This window comes from Ovis canadensis, chromosome 2 (assembly GCF_042477335.2).
Source record: "Ovis canadensis isolate MfBH-ARS-UI-01 breed Bighorn chromosome 2, ARS-UI_OviCan_v2, whole genome shotgun sequence".
Classification (NCBI taxonomy): Eukaryota; Metazoa; Chordata; class Mammalia; order Artiodactyla; family Bovidae; genus Ovis; species Ovis canadensis.
Window position 1 is genome coordinate 37,913,567 of NC_091246.1, and position 24,181 is coordinate 37,937,747.

The 24,181-nt window shown below is 42.2% G+C and overlaps 2 protein-coding genes and 1 long non-coding RNA gene across 10 annotated transcripts in view; 1 reads left to right on the forward strand and 2 right to left on the reverse strand.

The window, feature by feature from the left end:
* The window catches only part of NFX1 (nuclear transcription factor, X-box binding 1), a 63,776-nt gene extending 63,085 nt beyond the window's left edge, over window positions 1-691 (reverse strand). For 3 of the 7 annotated variants that reach the window (XM_069575896.1, XM_069575895.1, XM_069575894.1), the window contains exon 1: window positions 492-678. In XM_069575896.1, coding sequence (XP_069431997.1) covers window positions 492-516 — 25 coding nt within the window. In that variant the 5' untranslated portion in view covers window positions 517-678. Of the gene's footprint in view, window positions 1-491 lie in introns of all 7 variants that reach the window. The other 4 variants (XM_069575899.1, XM_069575898.1, XM_069575900.1 and 1 more) reach the window with 3 other exon arrangements.
* Window positions 1-15,804, forward strand: LOC138433364 (uncharacterized). 2 transcript variants are annotated; one of them, XR_011254281.1, is made up of 3 exons: window positions 1-750; window positions 6,568-6,910; window positions 15,041-15,804. It is a non-coding gene; the product is annotated as an uncharacterized lncRNA (long non-coding RNA). The 2 variants fall into 2 exon arrangements; XR_011254282.1 differs by lacking the exon at window positions 15,041-15,804 and adding an exon at window positions 12,697-13,418 and having other exon boundaries at window positions 406-750.
* Window positions 10,935-24,181, reverse strand: part of CHMP5 (charged multivesicular body protein 5) — a 13,876-nt gene continuing 629 nt past the window's right edge. Inside the window, exons 2-8 of the mRNA XM_069575902.1 lie at window positions 23,495-23,599; window positions 22,036-22,082; window positions 19,590-19,683; window positions 19,384-19,455; window positions 14,683-14,791; window positions 12,770-12,882; window positions 10,935-11,635 (exon numbers count right to left, since the gene is read on the reverse strand). Coding sequence (XP_069432003.1) covers window positions 11,585-11,635; window positions 12,770-12,882; window positions 14,683-14,791; window positions 19,384-19,455; window positions 19,590-19,683; window positions 22,036-22,082; window positions 23,495-23,599 — 591 coding nt within the window. The 3' untranslated portion in view covers window positions 10,935-11,584. The remainder of the gene's footprint in view (window positions 11,636-12,769; window positions 12,883-14,682; window positions 14,792-19,383; window positions 19,456-19,589; window positions 19,684-22,035; window positions 22,083-23,494; window positions 23,600-24,181) is intronic.

The following is a 24,181-nucleotide window of genomic DNA, read 5'->3' on the forward strand; positions in this document are numbered from 1 at the left end:
ATTTACTCCCAAGTCACAGATGAGGAAAACGAGCCTTCACATTGCGAGCTCATGGCAAGCTGAGACTGGAAACCACGAGTGTTCGGCTCGCGCCCGCGCTGCTGCCCTAGGACGCACGAATACATCTCAAGCGCAGCGAGCAATCCCGCCGCGCGTCGAGAGCTAGCCACCGTCACGGGCCGACGCCCGCCTGTCGGATATCACTGCCCCAGGAAGGCCGGGATGAGCCCTGGAAAGGGCGGGACACCCGCATCGACTCAGCGGGACAAACCGACTCTCCTTGGAAACCCAGCTGCCGGGCTTCGCCACCAGCCACGGATGGTTAAGACCTCTGTACGCACGACGCGCGTGGCTTGGCCCTTCCGAGCCACTATCCCCAACCTCTGTACGTGCCACTCTCGCGATACGAATGGCCGGTGCCTTAGGATTCGTCACTGACTCAATTTCCGCTCCCCGAGAGGGGCCCAGTCCTGCGAGGGCCAGTACAGTACCTGAGACAGGAGGCGCCTCCGCCATCCCGTGCCGCAACACCTAAAGCGAGCCCTGCAGGCCAGCGAGCGCTGTCACCCGGTCATGTGCTCTGGACTTCCGGCGCCGCGAGAAAATTCGCTTCTGCGCGCGCGGTAGACGGCCACGGAGTTTGCGCGGCCTGAGTCAACTGTGCGGAGCGTCGGTGACGTCAAACAGACGCGCCCGGCGCCGGGCTGAAGCAGGGTACTAGTAGCTGTAGGTAGCCAACATCCCGGGAGGGTAAGCATGCTCGGTCTTGCACAATCAATAGTTGTTTTCCTTTTGAGAGTCACTGTTCTCTCCTGCTACCGTGTCCTTTAACCCTCCCACCCAACCAGCCTTGCCTGATTTTCTGGAGTCAGGTCAGACCGCACCTCCTTACTAGAGTGGATCAGATTTAGGATTAAAACAAAGACGAAGTAGTCAAAAGGCAGGGGAAAAGATGTCTGCAAAACAAACGATAAAAGGCTCTTACAAATCAGTTTAGAAACAAAAATCCATTTATTAGAAATGATAAAGGACTTGAAAGAGCAGATGATAATACTAAAGTAGATACAGAGGGACTCAATGTGAAAGGGGGTAAGTTTGGGGGCACCGATCATTTTTAAAGTACAAAATGTTTTGAGTGTGTGGAATTTTTTCATTTGTGTGTTTTGCTGTTGCTCTACTAAAGAGAACACAGTACTTAAGTGTGAAGCATCTGCATTTGTAAAGTAATTCACTGCTCTAGACTTCCCCAAGAACACAAAATAATAGTCATTCATTCACATACTTTTAGGCATTGCTTTAACTGCTGGAGGTTAATGTGAAAAAGACAGACAAGGTCCCTGCCTTCAGTGAAGTGCATTGACTAGTAGGGAAGGTTAAAACTAAGTAATGTGGTACTTACCTGGTGGTTCAGTGCCTAAGTATCCACCTGCCAACACAGGGGACATGGGTTTGATCCCTGGTCTAGGAAGATCCCACATGCTTCTGGGCTACTTAGCTGATGCATCACAACTACTGAACCAGAGTGCTGGCACCCACTGAAGCTGGTGTGCCCTACTCGCCTGTGCTCCGCAACTAGAGAAGCCACTGCAAAGAGAAGCCCAAGCAAATGAAGTAAGAGACCAGCCCCACCCTCCCCCAAACAGAAAGCCCAGGTGTGGCAATGGAAGGTGCCGAAAGGAAAGATGCCCTTGTGGCCAAAAATAACAACAAAAATTATTTTAAAACTAAGTTTATTTACAAACTGGTGATTTGGGTTGTCAAAGAAATAAGCAGGGTAACAGTGACTGATTAGGATCTGCTCCGTAAAAGGTGGCCAGCCTTCTTTGAGTAGAAGGATAGATGAGAATGATCAACTATGTGAAAATTCAGAGGGAATAGCAGAAGGAAGCAGGTGCGAAAGCTATGGAGGAAGGAAAGGGCTCGAAGTGTTGCTGCTAAGTCATGTCAGTCGTGTCCGACTCTGTGCGACCCCAGACGGCAGCCGACCAGGCCCCCCCCGTCTCTGGGATCCTCCAGGCAAGAACACTGGAGTGGGTTACCATTTCCTTCTCCAATGCATGAAAGTGAAAAGTGAAAGTGAAGCCTCTCAGGACTGAAGCCTACCAGGCTCCTCCGTCCCTGGGATTTTCCAGGCAAGAATACTGGAGTGGGGTGCCATTGCCTTCTCCATCGAAGTGTTAAAAGTTATTGAAATATTTGCTGGAGAGCAATGAGCAAGGAGAGTGGCACAATATGAAACTGGAGGTAGGTAATTAGATCATGTGATAATGGATTTTATTCCAAGAGCAACAGGAAGTTAAAAGGTTCTAAGCAAAGAAATGGTAGTTAACAAACTGAACACCGGTCTGCTCACGCAATGTAAAGCAGTCAGTCCACTGACACCAGGCTTTGGTGAAGTACAGTGCTTACTGCAGGGTGCCCAAGCAAGAGTGAGGGACAAGCCTTAGATCCACTCCAACTTGGTCTTTGAGTTAGTTTTTGTTTTTTAAAGGGAAAGATAAAAGACGGTGGAATTAATCATCATCTTGTGACATTTCTTAATCATAGTTTCCAGAGTCAAAGACATTTCTGGTTTACAAGTGTCTGGCTTGGTGGTCCACGGCTTGGGAAGCTCAGCTTGTCCTGAGTTTGTATGTTAATGTTATATAATAGCAATTTTAGTTCATTAACAATGATATTGACAACAGCAATTTTAGTCCTCTGATTCTGGCTAATTAGTGTTCAGTTAGCACAGGACTGAGGTCAGAGGGGACACAAGAAACTAGAGTTTTGGATAGATTAATCATAAACTGGGTAAGGGAACTTGGTTTTAGGGGCACTCAGTTTCAGTATCTGAATTACCCTTAAAGATTTCTCATACTCTCAGGGGAAGAGTGAACAGTAGGGGAGCAAAACTAGAAGTGGGGAGAAAATTTACATTTTTCTATTATGCTAATATGGAAGATGATGGTGGCTTTGAACTAGAGCGACAGCAAATGTGATTGAGAGGAGAGAGCAGATCTAAGATATACTTGAGACAACCTTTATCCAGCTTCCAGATGTTTTCTAAACCAAAAGGCATGACGTGCTATCTCATTGTTTTGTTGATTTGAGTTTATCTGATTACTGAGTCCGAACATTTCTTAGTGACTTTTTGAGTGTCTCTTTTTAGGTTGCTTAGTCACATCCTTTGCCGTTTCTCTGTTGGGGTTGCTCGATTTTTCTTGCTGATGGTTTTCTGTACTTTGTAGTAATACAAGACTTGTATGTTTTGTCAGTTTTAGACATTTCAATTGTCTTCTCTTAATCCATTAATTTATTCCTTTACTGAACATAAATCCTTAATTTTGACAGCTTGTCAAACAAAAAACCTTACTGTCTCCTACAGAAATTACCAGTTGTATTAGTCTGAATCAAGTAGAAGAAAAGGAATCATACAGTAATTTGAACAGGGAAAGTTTTATTTAATTTTTTTTGAAGACTTTGTCCAGTGAAGATCATCCCAGAGCTGAGGTGTGGACTTTGTTAGAAGGGATGTGCCTGTGATGCCTAGATAGGGAAGCTACTGTGGTGCTGCATGGAAGTGGTTGGAAATCTACCTTAGATGGGGAAAGCCACTCATGGGGAGGTGTCTCACAAGAGGCACTCTCCTAGAAGCCACTTGAGGAGGGTGCCAGGAGAAGTTGCTGGCTTTTGGCCACTATACACTGAAGAAACCAGGTACAGGAACCAGACGCTGGGGAAGCTGCCCACAGCACCTTAGCCTGTCCAACCCAAACACTAGAACAGGAAGAGAAAGCCTTTCCTCCTGCAGTATCTCTCTATTGCCCTCTACTGACAAAGCTTAATACTTGCCAGCTGGTAAAGGATAAAGATTTAAAGTGCCCAAATCCATTTCACAGAGCAGGCAAAAAGGATAAATTTGGAACTGAAGGTCAGTAATTCATAACTGGCATACTAGAGAACCCACTCATTATTCCCCAAACTCAAAAACAAATGGAAGTAAGCAAGCATTTATCTTGCCTTTCCTATACAGACACTGCTTCACACAACATACAAAGTTAGGACAAGCAACGAAAGCAGTACTCAGATGGAAATTTATAGCTATAAATACTTACATTAAAAAAGAAATCCAAACAATGGGAAATTATTCTGCACCAAATAGAAATTGAGCAATCACGCCATGAAAAACACATAGAGGAAACTTAAATGCAAATAATAAGTGAAAGAAGGCAATGTGAAAAAGCACATACTGTAGTTTTCCACTACTACATATGACATTCTGGAAAAGACAAAATTATGGAGACAGTGAAAAAAAAAGCAGTGGTTTCCAGGGATTAGAGGGCAGGAAAGGATGAAGAAACAAAGCACAGAGAATGTTTAGAGAAGAGAAATAATTCTGCATGGTACTATAATAGTAGATACGTTATCAAAACCAACAGAGGGTACACACCAAAAGTAAACTCTAATGTAAACCATGGACTGAGGGTGATGAGGAGTCAATGTAGGTCCATGGGTGGACAAATGTACCAACCACTCTGGTGCAGGATGTCTATAGTGGGAAGGGGGGGGTGTTTGTGTGGGGGGGGGGGGGACAGGGGCATATACTGGAACTGTCTATACTCCCTGCTCAATTCTGTTGTGAACCTAAACTGCTCTGAAAAAATTTATTAATAAATTAGATCTCAAATCAGAAGCCTAATCTTCTACCTTAAGGATCTAGGAAAAGAAGAGCAAACTAAACCAAAACAAGTACAAGGAAAGAAATAATAAAAGAGCAGGAATTAATGAAATAAATACAAAAAACAATAGCAAAAAATCAACAAAGTTGACTCATTAACCAAAAACATAAAAATTGACCAACTTTTAGCTAGATTGACCAAGAAAAACAAAAAAAGAAAATTCAAATTACTAAAATTAGGAATGAAAGAAGGGACATTATTCCCCAGCTTATGAAAATAAAAGAAGCATAGGTAATACTATGAACAAGTGTAGGCTAGCTAATGGGCTTCCCTTGTGGCTCAGATGGTCAAGAATCCACCTGCAATGCAGGAGACCCAGGTTTGGTCCCTGGGTGGGGAAGAACCCCAGGAGAAGGGAATGGCAACCCACTCCAGTATTCTTGCCTGGGAAACCCCACTGACAGAAACACGATTGAGTGACTTACACACACAAACACAGGCACGCACACGCACACACACTAGCTAATCAGATCACCTAGATGAAGCAGAAAAATTCCTAGAAATACACAAACTATCAAAACAGACTCATAAAAAATCTAAAGATACCTATAGAACTCTCTTACACTGTTGGTGGGAATGCAAACTAGTACAGCCACTGTGGAGAACAGTGTGGAGATTCCTTAAAAAATTGCAAAGAGAACTGCCTTATGACCCAGCAATCCCACTGCTGGGCATACACACCAAGGAAACCAGAATTGAAAGAGACACATGTACCCCAATGTTCATCACAGCACTGTTTATAATAGCCAGGACATGGAAACAACCTAGATGTCCATCAGCAGATGAATGGATAAGAAAGCTGTGGTACATATACACAATGGAGTATTACTCAGCCATTAAAAAGAATACATTTGAATCAGTTCTAATGAGGTGGATGAAACTGGAGCCTATTATACAGAGTGAACTAAGCCACAACGAAAAATACCAATACAGTATACTAACACATATATATGGAATTTAGAAAGATGGTAATGATAACCCTGTATGCGAGACAGCAAAAGAGACACAGAGATTGAGTTGGTAATAATTTTAAAAATGTCCCACAAAAGCTATCCCTGGATGGCTTCACAGGTAAATTCTACTAAATGTTCAAAATATTGATACCAATCCTTCAAAAACTTCCAAAGAACAGAGGAGAACATAATACTTCCCAACTCATCCTTCGGATGAAAACTCTGCCTTAAGGCAATCATTTACTGGCTATCTCTTTGTTAACAAGTTCCCTGGTGGCTCAGACGGTAAAGCGTCTACTTACAATGCTAGGAGACCTGGGTTCAGTCCCTGGGTTGGGAAGATCTCCTGGAGAAGGAAATGGCAACCCACTCCAGTACACTTGCCTGGAAAATCTGATGGACCAAGAAGCCTGGTAGGCTACAGTCCATGGGGTCTCAAAGAGTCGGACACGACTGAGCGACTTAGCTTTCTTTGTTGCAGAAATTTATGGCATCAGACTGCTGAAAACAGGTTCAGCCTAATCAGGCACCCTTGGGCAGTGGTTCACTGACTACACACGAGAACACCTGGGGAGCTTTTAAAAATTCAAGTGCCCACAATGTATCTAGATGTATTACATGAGAATCTATAAAACAAACATACAGACAAGCTCCCTAGGTTGGGTCCCCAGTCGCCACTGGTCCATGGCCTGTCAGGAACCAGGCCACACAGAAGGAGGTAAGCAGCAGGTTAAAACCAGAACTATTCCACCTCCCCCAAACCCCCTCCCCAGAAAAACTGTCTCCCATAAAACCAGTCCCTGGTGCCAGAAAGGTTGGGGACCACTGCTGTAGGTGATATGCTGCTGCTGCTATTTACTCACTGTCATGTCTGATTCTTTGCACCCCTACAGACTATAACCTGCCAGGCTCCTCTGTCCATGGAATTCTCCAGGCGAAAATACTGGAGCGGGTTGCCATTTCCTTCTCCAGGGGATCTTCCCAACCCAGGGACTGAACCCGAGTCTCCTGCTTGCCAAGCGGACCGTTTACCACTGAGCCACCGTGGAAGCCTGCCTTCGGTGATACTAGAATGTAGAAAAAGAAAACTAAGGGATACGGATAAAAAAGGTAGAAGAGCCAAACTTGTCTCTGTTGGATCTTCCAATCTCCTCCACCATTGTTAAACTCCCAGAGCTGCTAGATTACAATGTAAGGAGACCATCTGCCCTCAATTCTGCTTGTAATGGTTAACAGGTAAGATACTGACAGCGATGCTAATTGGTGGGAACTACAGCAGTGACCACCAGAGGGCCTCTGCTGCTGCTGCTGCTGCCAAATCGCTTCAGGCGTGTCCGACTCTGTACGACCCCACAGACGGCAGCCCACCAGCCTCCCCCATCCCTGGGATTCTCACCACAGCATTTATCCTCTCCACTTAGATAAATTCACTGGGATTGACAAAGACCAGGGCCTCACTTTTGGTCTTTTCCAGTACTGCAAGAATTAGCAGAATGACAAAGGTGTTAAGGAACCTCTGAAACCGAGTCCAGTTACCCTACTGAGTTTATGATTAACCTCTCTATCCAAAACCTTGTTGCTGTATTGTTCCCTCTGACCTCAATCCCGTGCTAACTGAACACTATTCAACCAGAGTCAGATGACTAAAATTGATGTTGTCGAAAACATCATTAACATACAGACTCAGGTTGTTTTTCCAGGGCGAAATGAACTAATAGACCCCAACCGCCCCAACCCCCCAGGTCATGGACCACCAGACCAGAGACTCCTAAACCATAGGTATCCTGACTTTTGAAACTACAGTTAAGACCTGTCACAAGGGACTTCCCTGGTGGTCCAGTGCTTAAGATCATGCTTCCTAGATCCCACATGCTGTGCAGGACAGCCAAAAAAAGTCACAAAATGATGATTAACCCCAGCTCCTTTGTTCTTCTCCTTTAAAAAGGAACTCAAAGATCAAGCTGGAGTGGATCTGAGACTCGTCTCCCACTCCCTTGCTTGGCCCTGCAATAAACCCTGATTTTGCTGCCGATACCTGCTGTCAGTTTGACTTTCTGTGCCAAGGGCACATGAACCCATTGCTCACGTACAGCTCCAGGGAGGGGAAACTGAGCAGAGGCAGAGAATCATGACTGTATGGCAGATGCAGGGGAACTGGAAACAGTTATTAAGAGCCTAACAAGCAGATGCTACGGAGAAAATTTTCAGGACTCTTACTAGCAAGTGACAGGAACCCATGTCCAATCAGTTTAAATAGAAAAGGGGGTTTGTTGGCAGAATTCTCAGCTCACAGAGCTAAAGGAAGAGCTGCAGAGACTTGGAGCCATCTGAGAATCTCAAGAAGTCAGGGCTCAGTGGCATGAGGATTCTTTCATTCTGCCTCTTGGCTACTCTCTAGACTCAATATCTCAAACTTATCAGATATATATATATATATATATATATATATATATGTAGGTAGGTAGATAGATATACATTTAAAAGGAAACATTTCCCCTAGTTTCCATTTATAAAATTTGGGATACGAACTTCAATAGGCACAGCCTGGTTACAAGCCCACTCCCATAGGAGAGAAATAAAAGTAGGGCTACTCTAATTGGTATTTTCACAATAATCACTCATTTGTAATCAGGGAAGCAGTTCTTTAAATCAGGGTTCCCCAACCTTTGGGATATAACGCCTGATGATCTGATGTGGAGCTGATATAGTCTTCCATGAAACTGGTTTCTGGTGCCAAAAAGGTTGGAGACTACTGCTCTATATGAAAGAGAATTCTCTTCTGAAGAGATTATGCAATAAACCATTACAGAGAGACGGGGGCCAACTCAGCTTTTTACATCTTGTTGGAGGTGTCAGGAACCATGACTTTAAGTAAGAGAATGATATGGTCAGAATCATATTTTAGAAAGATTAGTACAGCTATGTGTGATGAATGAACTCAAGGAAGTGAAGTCATGCAAGAGGAGAAAGCAGGTCATTTATCTGGGAAGACTACGTGAGGGGTGTCCAAGCCAAAGACAGCTGTGAGAGGAAAGGAGGTGTTGGATGAGAAACATTAAGGGGTTAAAAGCAGAGTTTAATAATTATAATCAAATATGTAGGATGAGGCAAAATGTAGGCATCAAGGACAACTCAAGAGCTTTCTGTTTTGAATGATGGAGAATAATGGTTCCATTAGCTGAGGCACACAAAACAGGAGAGTCAGGTCTGGGGGAGAGACAATGGGTGTCTTGGCCATTTGAATGTAAAGTGTCTGTGGGCTTCTAGAACATCCAAATAACTGTCAGGCGATAGCTGGATATAAATAGGATTCTGAAACTCCGGGGCAAGACCAGGGATACAAGTATAGATTTGTATAGCCTTCTAAGTCCACAGTTAAAGCCATGAGAATAATTGAGATTATTATTAAATATAAGTGAGCAAACAAAGAAGTATGGTGGATAAAGGCTAGACTCCTGAGGAACACTAACATTACAGGGCTGGAGAGATGAGGATTTCAGCCAGCAGTCTTAGAAGGAATAGTGGAATAGTCAGAACAGGAGAACCAGAGAGAGTACCATCACAAAAGCCAAGGGAATAGTGATTTTGATAGAATGATTGTTCACTGGTATCCAGTGTACTAAAGAAGTCTAGCTGGAGGACTAAATATCACTTATTAAAACTGGCAATATATGGGTCAGAGATTGAACAGTACCAAGATATGAAACACAGCAGGAATGCTGACTGTGAGCTCAAGGTAATGAGCTTAACTTGGATGTTAGGTTCTAGGTAGTGGTCGGACATTTAATTAGGAATACCCAGAATTGAAAATAATAAGTAAAGGGGTCTGGGTTAGTGAGTTATTTTGAGTCATTAGTTCATAGGTAATAGTTAAAATCATGGGCATGAGGTATCTCAGGGAAACTATGAAGACTGAGAAGTCCAAGACAGGAACGACAATGGAAGAAATATCTAAAGGGCTGAGTGAGAACTTGTCAGGAAGCCAAGGAAGGTTTCAAGAAGGTAACAATGAATAGTGTAATGTCTGTGCCACTGGAAGCTTTCTGCAAGTGTGAGGTTGGTGGGGGTGGGAAAGGGTTACATCCGTGTTCCATTCTCACCTATAACAAGACAGTAAAGTTGTGAGAAAGGAGCTGTGACTGTTCTTGGCATCCCTTGGGTTGGTATACTCTGCGGAGCTGGTGTTCAAGAAATGTTTATTGATTTTGCTGACACACGAAAGGCTGGTGCAAGTGACACTGTGAGGCCCCCAGCAAGGCTGGCAGAAGGGAGGATGGGTCATTTAAGATCCTGAAATCTGGCGAGAATTTGGACTTGCTGCAGCACTCCAGGCACCTCCCAAAACAGGAATGAGGCCCCCTGGGTTTTTTTTTTTTTTTTTGGCTGCATAGGATCTTAGTTCTCTGACCAGGGACTATATCAAAGGCTGTGGTAGTGAAAGCTCTGAGTGCTAACCACTGGACTACCAGGGAACTCCCAACCCCTGTTTTTAATGTTAATAATTATTAATTTATTATTAATAATTCCCTCATACTATTAATAATACCTTTGGCAGTTAACAAAGTACTCAAGACAATTAACTCAATTATTACTCACAAAAGCCTCATGAAGTAAGCATGATTTTACTAGTAAGGAAATAGAAGTTGAGAGGTGTGAGTAGGCTACTTAAGAGTTATTAGATGCAGACCCCGGGCCCAAGCCTGGATTGCTCCTTACTCTTTCCTCTATACCAGGGGTCCTAAACCTCTGGGATCCAATGCTTGATGATCTGGAGTTGCTTTACTAATAATAAAAAATAAAGGGCACAATAAATGGTGATGCAGTGGTAAAGAATCCACCTGCCAAGGCAGGAGATGCTCGAGACTCGGGTTCAAATCCTGGTGTGGAAGAGCCCCTGGAGTAGGAGGAAATGGCAACCCATTCCAGTATTCTTTGCCTGGAAAATTCCATAGACAGAGGAGCCTGTTGGGCTACAGTTCATGGGGTTGCAAAGAGTCAGACACGACTGAGTACACATGCACAATAAATATAAAGCACTTGAGTCCTCCTGAGACCACCCCACCCCAGCACCCCAGCCCCCACGGGAAACTGTCTTCCACCAAACCAACCCCTGGTGTCAAAAAGGCTGCGGATCAACCACAGCACCACAATGCTGCCAGCTAAATTTGATTTCTGTAGTTTTTAAGAGGAATTGACATTAAAATTATATTAAACTTGGTTTCTGTAGTGGAGGTTTCAAGCTGAGGTAATATTATTAAAATAATATCCTTTTGAAAAATATTTATTGAGTATAAATAAATGTCCTATACATTAAATATCAAGAAATATTCATTATTGATTACCAGTCAGCTGTAATACTGAACAAACCACAGAATCAAAATATCCACCCATGGTACAGTAGTGATAATTCCATTCCAATACTGGACACAGTAATGATATACTCACAAGACAGAAAACTCACCTAAAAAGGCCATCACTATAACCAACCTATAACACCACAAGAGAAAACGGTTTTGAATCATAATATGGACAGTCCCACCATTCTCATCTTTGCCATCGATTTATCAGGTCAGTTTGAGATTATGGAGATATGCTGTCACAGAACTTAAAAGATTTCCATTTCCTTGGTTTTATTTCAAAATTATTATTATTAAGGAATTAAGATGGACATATCCAATGATAATTTTAAGTTAGTCTTTCATAAGAGAAAAGGAATAAAAATTTAGTATCAAGAAAGCCTCCTCCAAGCAATGAGTGTCTTATAGGAAAAAAAAAAAAAGCAAAATAATTAACTTTTCCTCCAAGGAAAGGAAAGAAACCTAAATCTGTTATGGCAAACTTGGAAAGATAAATATTCCCCAGTCCCAGAATACGCATTTATTTTACACGATATACTTGAATGATGAAAGTCTACGAAGCAGGGATCTGTGGCAATCCAAATTCATCCACCAGGACTCCATCCTGTGAAAAGAAAGAATTGTTCAGTGTCACTACTTTCCAACTGACTTAAAAAAAAAAAAAACTGATTTCAAACATTTAGTAGTCAAAATTCATTTCCAAGTGGTTAATCAATGAAAACAAAAATCTCACTGAGAAGATGAGAACAACCTTTTTTTCAAGAGAGGTAAAGTAGCAAGTGATAAACCAGGAAAAGAAATGAAAGGGATCAAAAGGGATGACTGCAGAGTAAGGGAAGAGAGAGAGAGAAACTTTAGAGTAAACTTTGAAAGGGGAGAGGGGGCTGCGAGTATCCAGGAGTTAAGGAGTGTCGAGTAAAGGCTGTGGAGTGAGCACTTGCCTCCAGATTCCCACTTTCACTCTGGTCCCTAAAGTGAACCAATACCTTTTGTAGCCTCACCAATCCTCGAAGGAGTGGTGCCCTAGGACAGGAGTCACTGCCATATCATACTTTTACTACAGACTTCTAGGCAGTGACTGGGCATCCCTGGTAGCTCAGACAGAATCGGCCTGCAATGCAGGAGACCCAGGTTTGACCCCTGGGTCAGGAAGATCCTCTGGAGAAGGGAATGGCAACCCAACTCCAGTATTCTTGCCTGGAGAATCCCATGGACAGAGGAGTCTGGTGGGCCATAGTCCATGGGGTCGCAAAGAGTCAAACATGACTGAGCGACTAAGCATGCACCCACAGGCAGTGACTATCAATTCAGAAACCATAGCTCAGTAGCACATTTAAATCAGGAATCTGTGATCTTCTAAACATGGAAATAACATGCATGCTTCAGGAACCTGCTACCAGGGATTTAAAAAGATGAGCTATGGTAGTGTTAATAAAAATGATTTCAGGAACGCTGAGAAAAAACAACCTATGCACTGGCACCTTGAAGTGGTCAGAGTGGTGTGGATGGCATGGGCAGGAGAAAAAGATTAAGACAACTCCAGGCTCAAAGGAGGAACGGGGGGTAAAGTAGGGGAAGACTAACCACAGTCCAACATAGAAAACTGGGCTTTAAAGGGTTCCCAAAATAATGACAGAGTCTTTCCTTGTTCTTAATACCTTTTAGATTCCCAGGCTGATGATTAAGCATAAAGTCTTTACCATTTTGCATAGAAAATAGGAACAGAAAAAGCTTTCACCTTGTTCTTCGTGTCAGTGGGAACACCTTCTGGAATTGCGGGCGCAGCTGCTGCTTCATCCAAATAAGAACTGTCTTCATCAGCCAGAAGCTCATCACCCAGTGCATCCAACTCTAAGTTAAAACAGTCAACATTTCAAAAAAATGTAAGCAAAAAAATTGGAGGCTTGGGATGACTTCCCTGGTGGCCCAGTGGTTAAGAATTCATCTGCCAATGCAGAGGATGCGGGTTTGATCCCTGGTCTCAGAACTAAGAGTCCACACGCCACAGGGCAACTAAGCCAATGCGCCACAACCACTGAGCCCACGTGGCTGGCAACGAGAAGCCCCCACAATGAGAAGCCCATGCACCACAACCAGAGTAGCTCCTGTTCACTACAATGAGAAAGCCCGCACTCAGCAATAAAGAGCCTGTGCGCAGCAATGAAGACCCAGTGCAGCCAAAAATAAATTTAATTGAAAAAATAAATAATTTAAGAAAAAGAAAAAAAGAAAACTGGCAGTTAATGTTAAGAAAGTCAGCCAAATTATCTGAAATAAGATAAAAATTTAAAAACAGAAGGGATTATTAATTTCTATTTTCAAAATAAAAGATGGCTATTTCAAGGAAACTGGGGTGGTAAAAAAGTCCATGAAAAACAAAAATAAAACAACTATTTCCCACAGGTTTATAAGGCCCTAATATTCATGAGAAGACTGTATAGTTATTAGTAGGCCAATTCAAATGAGAAAATCCTGACAATAACAAATGTAAAAAATTCTTTTCCATTTACTGATGAACTTGAAAACAGCCAGTGAGAGAAGGCATGAGATTGCTGTAAAGGGAGTGACCATGCCATGAGATCAGGCTTTAAAACTAAGTCTATGGCAAAGTCAGAAGTGACCAGGGGAATAGCAACAGCAGGCAGAAACTCATCAGAGGAAACCCAAGATGAGAAATAAGGAAACAGAAATAAACAGGATCGGGGGAGAGAAGGGGCAGGGGAGGTCTAGTCAAAATAAGAACACGGAGATTGGTAGTAATGGCACAGGGCAATCATCCAACAGAAAACCCAGTTACTCGTGCTAGAAACTGACAAACATCTTTGACATCTCCCTCTATCTCCACATCCAATCAATCAATCAATCATTAGGTCCTGTCCATTCAACCTTCTAAAATGTCTTCAGTATGTCCACCTCTCCCTGTCTTTGCTGCCACCGCCTTAGTCTCAGGCACCATTATGTCTTAAATGGACTACAGCAACAGTTTCTAAACAACTCTCCATGAGGCCACTTCTTAACAACCCCTTCCATTTCATCTGGCTAACCTCTGCTAATCCTTCGGGTCCTAGGCCTACCCCTGACTCCAACTAGGTTGGATTCCTCTATGTTCCTATGGTACCCCATACTACTACTTTCCGTCAGTCTGTGCTCTTATGACTCATGCAGTTTCTTACTAGAAACTAGAGGAGAAGGTCCAAGAGTGCAGGGATGGTGTTTGTTTTCTTCAATGCTGAATCCCTAGCATCTAACACAGGGCCTGGCATATTAACTGGTGCACACTAAGTATCAGTATCTGCCAACTACTGTTTCTTGATCGGCTTTACTGTTTGGAGGAAGAGGACTCAAGCAGGAAAATGAAGAGAAAAAAATCAAAAGGGAAATGGCAAGGAATGACAGTGTTTGGTTACCAAGCACCAGGTCAGCGGAGGCCTTTGCCCGGATGTTTCTTCAGAGCTTGTCCCCCTCAGAGTTGGTGAGGTATGCCGGTCTGATGTGGCTGCCGCCCAAGCTCTGTACCCAGAGCCTGTACCACAGACGAACTTCCAGGGAACCCTCACAGAAACTTTCTCTAAAGCTTGGGGAAAAAAAATCCCTGACAGTTGTTCCTTTCAGATGCTAGGCTACATATACGTTGCTTTTCCTATAACTTACCTGCTTCGAGGTCATCTTCATCTAATTCTGGGGTGCCGTAACTACGACTCAGTGCTTCTTGGATTTCATTTGCATCTTCCATCATATCCTCTAGCTGGTCTTGTAGATCCTACAAAAATATAGATGACAAGATTTTTATTCAATTCTTACCATTTTTCTCTAACTACCCCGTCTCTATTCTCTCCCCTGAATCTTAGAAACAAGCCATGGACCACATAATCTTCCCCTATTTTTGGTGGTAAAAATGTAAACTTGAAAAATAAAGAACAGAATTACTAACCTTGCATTTGAATTTAAGATGCTTCGTGGAAAATCAAACTGCTATTGTAAAAAGAGATGCCCATCTCTCTCTTTACAGAAAGTTTGCTTGAAACAGGAAATCAAGCAACATCTACATTATCAAAAATCTTCAAGTTAAAAGAAAAGAAGGTAACTGAGACAAGCAAATTATGCTTCTCGAGTCAGCCAAAAACTGACTGCAGTGTGGAGGGTAAAGAAGCAGTAGCAGAAACAACTGGATAGTGCAACAAGTTGTGCTGGGCCCACCCTGCATGGCGAAACAGAAATGGGCCAGGATAGGCTTGATATCTGAGACAAGGATGGTGAAAAAAATGGACAGAGGGCATAAATCACCTGGGAATAATCTGTCTGTACTTAACTAGGAAACTACTAAAGGGCCGCTGCTAAGTCACTCGGTCGTGTCCGATTCTGTGCAACCCCATGGACTGCAGCCTTCCAGGCTCCTCCGTCCCTGGGATTCTCCAGGCAAGAACACTGGAGTGGGTTGCCATTTCCTTCTCCAATGCATGAAAGTGAAAAGTGAAAGTGAAGTCACTCAGTCGTGTCCGACCCTCAGCGACCCCATGGACTGCAGCCTTCCAGGCTCCTCCATCCATGGGATTTTCCAGGCAAGAATACTGGAGTGGGGTGCCATTGCCTTCTCCAACTAAAGGGCCACAAAGAATGTAAAACCCATTTGAGAAGTGGTCCAACGTAATAAAGGGCAATTAGTACAATGGTAAGAAGAGCAGACTGTGGTTAAACATAACCAAGCTAAAGTTTTATTCAATATTCAAAAGTTTTATTTAATATTCAATAAAAAGTAATGTCTCTTAGGCTTAATTTGCTCATCTATAAAATGAGGTTATTAATAGCCATTCTTCATAGGTAATGATTTATTGTAATAACATATGTCATAATATGTGTCAAACACTAAACACTTCATATTATATATTGTCTCTTATGTTTAGGATGTGCAGAACAATCTTTTTTTCATATGCTGAAAATTCCACACAGAGGGGAATGGACTCTTGCTGATAATGCAGAGGTTCTAAATCAACATTGCTTATTCTTCAGAATTTCCAGAGCAATGCGAAACATTTTTAAAACTCCTTCTTCACCCCCAAATTAGAGGTTTGTTTTTCCATATAAGGGATAGAAAATAAAATGGAGGAAAATACTTTTTTAAAAAGAAAATGCTTTCTGTTTCCAAGTACCAAACTACCACATTGCATATACTTTAACAGTCTGCTACACAGAGAAGCACAGGCTGAAACAATAACTAAGAGGGTGAAAATAACACAACTAATCAAGTTGAACTTATTTTAGACTTTTACATATCAAGATAAGTCACCCAAAATTTCAGAGTGATCTGAAATTTTTTTATATCTAATAGGATCTTATAATCCTATTAGAAAGAGTAGGATTTCTAGCAAGACTCCAGGATAGGCACAGGAAAAAAATCATCACAAAGAATTAGCAGGTTCAATTCTGCAAAAACAAAAGCAATACAAAACAAATACAAGCACTAGACTGGACCACAGAAATTGGGAAATAAAAAAGAAATAGGAGAACACACATGTAGAGGCAAAGTTTTAAAATGAGCACTGCTGCTGCTGCTGCTGCTGCTGCTAAGTCGCGTTAGTCATGTCCGACTCTGTGCGACCCCATGGACAGCAGCCCACCAGGCTCCTCCATCCCTGGGATTCTCCAGGCAAGAATACTGGAGTGGGTTGCCATTTCCTTCTCCAAAATGAGCACTAGAAAACAATAAAAATGCTTTTCAAGTGAAATATTTTAGGAAAACAAATGGGATTCAAACTATCCAGCCCAGTCAAAAACACACACCCATACACATCAAAGAAGTTAAGAAACGGGCTCTCCACCTATTATGCAAGCAAGTCTATTAGGGCAGGGGTCCCCAACCCTCAGGCTACAGACTAGTACTGGTCCATGGCCTGTTAGGAACTGGGCCTCACAGTAGGTGAGCTGTGAGTAAGCAACGTTTCATCTGTAGTTTTAGTTGTTCCCCATCACTCACTTTATTGCCTGAGCTCCACCTCCTGTCAGATCAGTGGCAGCAGCATTAGATTCCCATAGGAGCATGAACCCTACTGTGAACCGTGCATGCAAGGGATCTAGGTTGCACGCTCCTTATGACAATCTAATGCCTGATGATCTGAGGTAGAGCCAAGGTGGTGATGCTAGGGCTGGCGAGTGGCTTCAGATACAGAGTATCATTAGCAGAGAAGTTTGACTGCACAGAGACCATAATAAATCAATTGCTTGCAGACTCATATCAAAACCCCCAGATGGGACCATCTAGTTGCAGAAAACAAGCACAGGGCTCCCATGGATTCTGCATTATGGTGAGCTGTATAATTATTTCATCATAGATCACAATGTAATAATAATAGAAATAAAGTGCACAATAAATGTCATGTGCTTGTATCATCCTGAAACCACTGCCCACCACCCAGTCTGTAGAAAAACTGTCTTCCACAAAACCAGTCCCTGGTGCCAAAAAGGTTGGGGACTGCTGTAGTAGGGGACAGGAGAAGGAAAATCAGGTGGCGAGACAGCCAGACAACCACAAGTGAAAGACGAAGAAACACAGAGAAAACCAGAAATACCAAAATTTCTGTTTTCATTAAACAGCACTAATTAAAACACAAGGAACCCTGAAAGTAGAAAATAAAATTCAGTTCATTGTGTTTGATTATCAAATAATATGATACAAATAAGGCAAGCATACTCAGAACATTTTTCTCAGTGAATCTCTATCACAAAGCCTGAATTCTTAGAAGCAAAAACTGGTGGAGGATTAGAGAGGGTCCCAGCAGTATAAGGAGGGGTGCTGGAAAACAGCAAGATGGGAAGAACACCTTCACTTACTGAAGACTGGAACTATCAGGGAACACAGTGCAGAATCAGTAAGATGCTGGAGACACACTAAGAACTCAACTAACAAACCCTGATTAAATGGGGCAGAACTGCTTTATGGCACTGAATAGCCTCTCCTTCATTTGTTCACCAATCATTAAATAAACTGAAGCCAGGTACTGTTTGGGGCACTTGGGAATACTGAACAAAGCTGAATCCCTGCCCTCTTAGAAAGAGACATTCTACTTAGTGTTTAGGGGGAAAAACCACTATCATATGTGCAGAGACGCCTTCTCTGACCATCACCACTCCCTCTGCTAATCCTGTCTGCCATCTGGGCTGCTCAACTGACAGAGTTAAGAGATGCCGAGCTCCTAGGGCTCACCACCCCAGCTAAAACATGATCTCAAAAAAGAAATGCTAATTTTAGGGACATTATTATTAAAAACCTGAAGAGATGGGGGGGGGAGGTGATCAAGAGGCACAAACTACTATGTATAAAATAAATAAGCTATCAGGATATATTGCACAACACAGGGAACACAGTCAATATTTTATAACTATAAATGAAATATAACCTTAAAAAAGAAGATGACTAAGTTCTGGGGATCTAAAGTACAGTATGGTGGCTATATTTAATAATACTTGAAAGTTGCTAGGAGAGTAAACCTTAAATATTCTCATCACAAAAGTAATAGTAATTATGTGAGGTGATTTTACAGTGGTAACCATTTCACTATATATTTCAAATCACCCCACTGTACACATTCAACTTACACTATATTCTATACCAAGTGTATCTCAATAAAACTTGGGGTGGGGGTGGGCAGGGAATCTAGAGAGAATTACTAGAAAAGGGAACCAATTCTATACCAGGAACCATGCTAAACACTTTATATATATTATCAATATATATATTGTCCCAAGTGTTACTTGGGGGCAATCCTGGGAGATGAGCAGCAACATCACTACTTTATAATTGAGGCAACAAGACTGAAAATCATTAAATGAGTTAGTAGTAAAAGGAAACTGGGCGTTTATTCACTGGGTGTTTATTATGTGCCAGTCATTGTGCATTCAGATACACCAGCTCATTTATTTCACCTTCATAATGACTAGAGAATCCTGTGGACAGAGGAGCCTGGTGGGCTGCTGTCCATAGGGTCGCATAGAGTTGGACACGACTGAAGAGACTTAGCATGCATGTGTACGTTGGAGAAGGGAATGGCAACCCACTCCAGTATTCTTGGCTGGAGAATCCCAGGGACGGAGGACCCTGGTGGGCTGCCGTCTATGGGGTCGCACAGAGTTGGACATGACTGAAGTGACTTAGCAGCAGCAACCTAATAACTGCATGTGGTATTAGGATCCTTAGGTTAACAGTGAGGACTTCTGACGCTCTTTCCCAAAGTTACTCCATTAGTAAACGGGAGGCCCAAGATTCCGTCCCTCTCCTGGGCTCTCCCCATCACATACACATTCATTTGGATGCTTTGAGAAACCAGTGTACATTCTTATAGAAATCAGCACACATCTCACCTCAATCTGGTCAATTTTCACTTGCTTGTATGCCTTCTTCATTTCCTTTACTCCCAATTTCATAGCATCAACCTAAAAAAAGGAAAGAGAACATATCATTTCTTAAGAAGCCATGATGGTTAAACTGTCTTTTAAAAACTATAGGAAAAAGAGCACAGGAGTACAAAAATAAAATGAAACCATGGGAAAAAGTGCTTTGGGAGTACCGTGGTCTTGGTGTCCTTCAATGACTGGATGGTGTAGTTGGCTTGCTCCATATTAAATGACTGTTGGGCGAGATTGTCCCGCTGTTGCTCGTACCTTTTCAGAGTCAAATGAAAACGGTAATGTGAAGCAGATAGAACTCCTCAGGAAGAAAGTATGTTTAATGCTAGATAAAACAATCTCCTTAAAGACAACAACAAACCTTAACAAACACACAGAAAAAATGAGAAAAACAACTTAATCCATCTTAAACAAATATCATTTGACGTTCCTCCAATCTTCTTCCTTGGAATGTACTGTAACTATAACACTGTTTTCCACTTAACATTATTACTGCTGTTTTCTACATTGCTAAGAAGTCTTAATATATGTTTTTATATTTTAGATTATTTTGAATGCTAAATTCTCAGAAGTAGAATTCTTAGGAGGAAGGAGCAAGACTATATTTAAGGTTTGTCATATATAAGGTGAAACTTTTTCCAGTAGACTGAACTGCTTGAGGACTGGTATTTTATTAATCTTGTATCCATAAATAGTTAATTTATCTAAAACTAATATATTGTTTGGCACTCCAACTATTTTTTTTAATGAAGTTTTACACCAACTGATAATACTGTCTCAAAGACTTACATCACAATAGTCTTTATACAGTCTTTGAAAACCATCTAACCATTCAACCAGAAGAAAAATGGTCAATGATGTAGGCAAATGGTGGTGGAATATTATCACACCATTAAAAAAATATGTTTCCAAAAACACAAAAATACTTGTGATTCAACATTAAGTAGAAAAGGATAACTGATATAATACATGCCATTTGTTTTCTTCTAAAAGATCATATGCACATATGCCATGTATGCACAAGCAGAGAAAGAAATTGTAAGACATTAGCATTTTAAAGGTGGTTATTTCTGGCAATAGGAATCTTGGTGAATTTTCTCTTCTATTTATGTTTATGTACTTGCCAAATTTCCACAATGAACATGTATTCTTTTATTTAAAAAAAAAAAAGCTACTTAAAAACTGCAATGCTGGACTTCCCTGGTGGCCCAGTGGATAAGAATCCACCTGCCAATGCAGGGGACTTGGGTTTAAACTCTGATCCAGGAAGATCCCACATGCTGTGGAGCAGCTAAGCCCATGCATCACAAGTACTGAGCCACTCTCTAGAACCTGTGAGCTGAAACTACTGAGTCTTCATGCCTAGAGCCTGTGCTCCACAACAAGAGAAGCCACTGCAATGAGAAGCCCACGCGCTGCACAGAAAAGCAGCCCCCACTCTCCGCAACTAGAGAAAGCCCACACAAAGTAACAAAGACCTCTCTGGTGTTTGTCTTATTATTTATTTTTGGTGCAGCCAAAAATAAATAAATTTTATTTTTTTAATAAAAATTTTTAAATTAAAAAATTGCGATGCTACCAATTTAGGAGGTTAACAGTTTTACTACACACTCTCATTGCTCTAGGCATCATAATTTTCTAACTCTGTCTAATCTGAAAGGAGTAAGATGGTATCTGATGTTTTATACGAAGTCATTTTGTAAACAAGAATAGAGATACCAACAATCTTTCTGCTCTTTATCAGCTGATTCCACCTGACCTCTGCACTCCTGCAGAAGGTCTCATCAGCTGGAGAGCCCACAAGGTTAAGAACCAAAGATAATGCTGGATTTCTGCTCAAACACTGGGACATAGTCACCTAAAACAAATTAAGGACTGCTAAATCTTCTGAAGGGAGGGAACAAATATTTAAGTTTCCCAATTTTATAGGCAAACAAATGAAATTTTAAAAGGCACATTCTAATTACATAAATGGGAGAATCAAACTCTACAGATCTGGGAAGTCTATACAGAAGTCACTAGACATACATGGCTACTTAAATTGTTAAAATTAAATAAAACTGGACCTTGAGTTCCTTAGTCATACTAGCCACGTTTCAAGTGCTCAATAGGCACACGTGGCTAACAGCTATTGTACTGACGAGCACTGACAGAAAACATCTCCTATCACAGCAAAAAGTTCTATTTAAATGGACAGTGGTGCAACAGATGTTGCTGAACATGCAGGGGGAGAAATTCTAGTTAACTGTGTAAATGAAAACTGCAGTTAACTGAAGAATGCTTATAAAGTGCTGCATACGTGCTAAGTCGCTTCAGCTGTGTCCAACTCTTTGCGACCTTATGGACTATAGCCTGCCAGGCTCCTCTGTACCTGGGATCCTCCAGACAAGGATACCGCAGTGAGTTGCTGTGCCCTCCTCCAGGGGATCTTCCCAACCCAGGGATCGAACCCCCATCTCTTATGTCTACCTCTCTGGCAGGTGGGTCCTTTACTATCGTGCCACTTGGGAAGCCCTTAAAAACACAGTATGAAAATCTAAAGGAATGGAAGACCATTTCCCTTTTGGTTAAACCTGTTAGAGGAAAGATTATACTTAGGTAACTTACATCCGCTTTTGCTTTAAAACCCGCAAGGCTTTCTGCTTGACCATATTCTAGGAAGAAAAATAGATTTTAATGAAAGGAAGTAGAAAATATACAAATGGTAAAAGAAACCTCCCGTATCCTCAAACTCACATACCTACTTCCTCTCATCTTCAAAGCAGTAGACATGGTGGCTCCCGGACGGTTTACCTCCCAAGCGGGCTCTAAGCTCCAGCCCATCTCAGTCTTTTCATCCCACATCTCAGTACATTTCCTTTTCTAGGGCATATTATTTCTACTCCAAGAGGGCCAGTTTTGTATATTCAGGTGCCTTAGAGAGATTCCAAATTTGGACAGTCTGCTCTCCACTCAAACTCACCACGCCCAATCTCTTCAACCTGCTATCACCTTGGAGATGACTAACAACGGCCCCACCAGTCTCTCAGTTCTCTAGGCTGAACACTGTTACACCAACCTTACCTTTCCTCTCTCTGTTGTCTCCTCATGCACTGTCATCGTGTTAGCTTTTCAGAACTCACTTTCAAATTGATTCCTCTCATGTCATTCTCATGACTACCACCACGGTTTAGGCTTTCATCTCCTCAAGTCTAGGTGGGCTGTCCTGCCTCTGGTCACTCTTCACTCCATGCCACCCAACTACGATGGCAGAGAAAATCCTCTGGTCACTTCGCTTTCTATACTGTTTCATAAATCACTTTGTCTCCTCCAATGAAGACAGAAAAGCAGGTATTATTACTTCACAGATGATAATAATACCTAACACTTACTGACTCCTTCTATGTACTAGACATAGTGCTATGAATTATCTTGACATAGGTCGCATGAATTACCTTGTTTAATCTCACCCTATAAAGTAGATATTATCATTTCACAGATTGGAAAACTGAGGTTCAGTGATGCTAAGTAACTTGCTCTCACTTAAATGCCTAATAAGTTACAGAGATGGGGTGGGAGAAAAAAAGCAGCTCAAATCCATGCACATACATACACCACTCTATGTTTCTTCCTAACAGAAGAGGAAAGTAAGGAATTAAGTGACTTTATAAAGGTCACAGCTAGTAGGTAGTGATGGTATTAACAGAACACTAGTACTTTTCCCCAACATTCTATTCCTTAACCAGTCTATTATATTTACCTAACCTGACCAGCCAAGAAACTCATTAGTCTGAGCAGGCCCAGCCTGTCCTGTCCAGATTGCCGCCTTCTCAGTAGAGTATGCTAATTCCCAGATACATGTTTCTGGATGTGTGATCAACATCTCTCCACCAGGTCAAGGCCCAGTTTTCCTCTCATATCCTGCTGCAAACTCTCCTCCCTGAAGGACACAACATCACATATGTTTTCGCTTTACCAGACTGTTGAGCATCTCTTCTATATTTCTCACCAGCCCTTACCACAGGCCCTACTTCCACAGGTACTCAAATCAAGGTGTCACAACTTCTGCAGGAGCTGTCTACCTTACCTTTGCAGGTCCCTCCCTCATCTTCTTGATCTGATCCTTATACTTCACTAGTTCAGCATCCAGCCGAGAAATCTTCTTGTCAATGGATTCTGCTCTGCTGTCCACCTTCAGCGGAAAAACATTATAGGCAGTGGAAGTTATTGCAATACAAAAGTGGTAGGAGAGGAATGAATAGAGGAAGAAAGGAAAAACAAAGAGCATATGGTGAAGGTTGAAAACAGCAATTCCTAACTGTGGGGAGGCGGGATTCTCCGAAATCCTGGGGGGTGGGGTTTAAACTGTATTCCACCCCCCTAGATTCTCATATTCCAGGGGCATCTTCAAGTGTTTGAGCAGAAAAAGAATTTGAGAATCACTCGACTGAGTCGAAATTTCCCAAGAATTGGTGACTAGGCCAGCAGAGGGCTCAATAAGAAAGTGTATGAAACGAGTTACTGCCCAATGGACCTCGGCTAGGGCTGTAGAGCTAACGCCATTCACTTGGATAGAAGGTGGTGGCCTAATGATAGGGGCTAGAGTTCTGAATTTTGTGTAACAGATCCAGGATTGGGTTACAGATATACTGAGCTAGGATATCAAGCCGAGATTCCTGACGTCGGAGAAGGATGAGGGACGGAAGAGGAGGGAGGAGTAGGGCTGGATGAGGTGGTAAGGGTGTCTAGGCCGAGTGGACGCGGCACTGAGCAC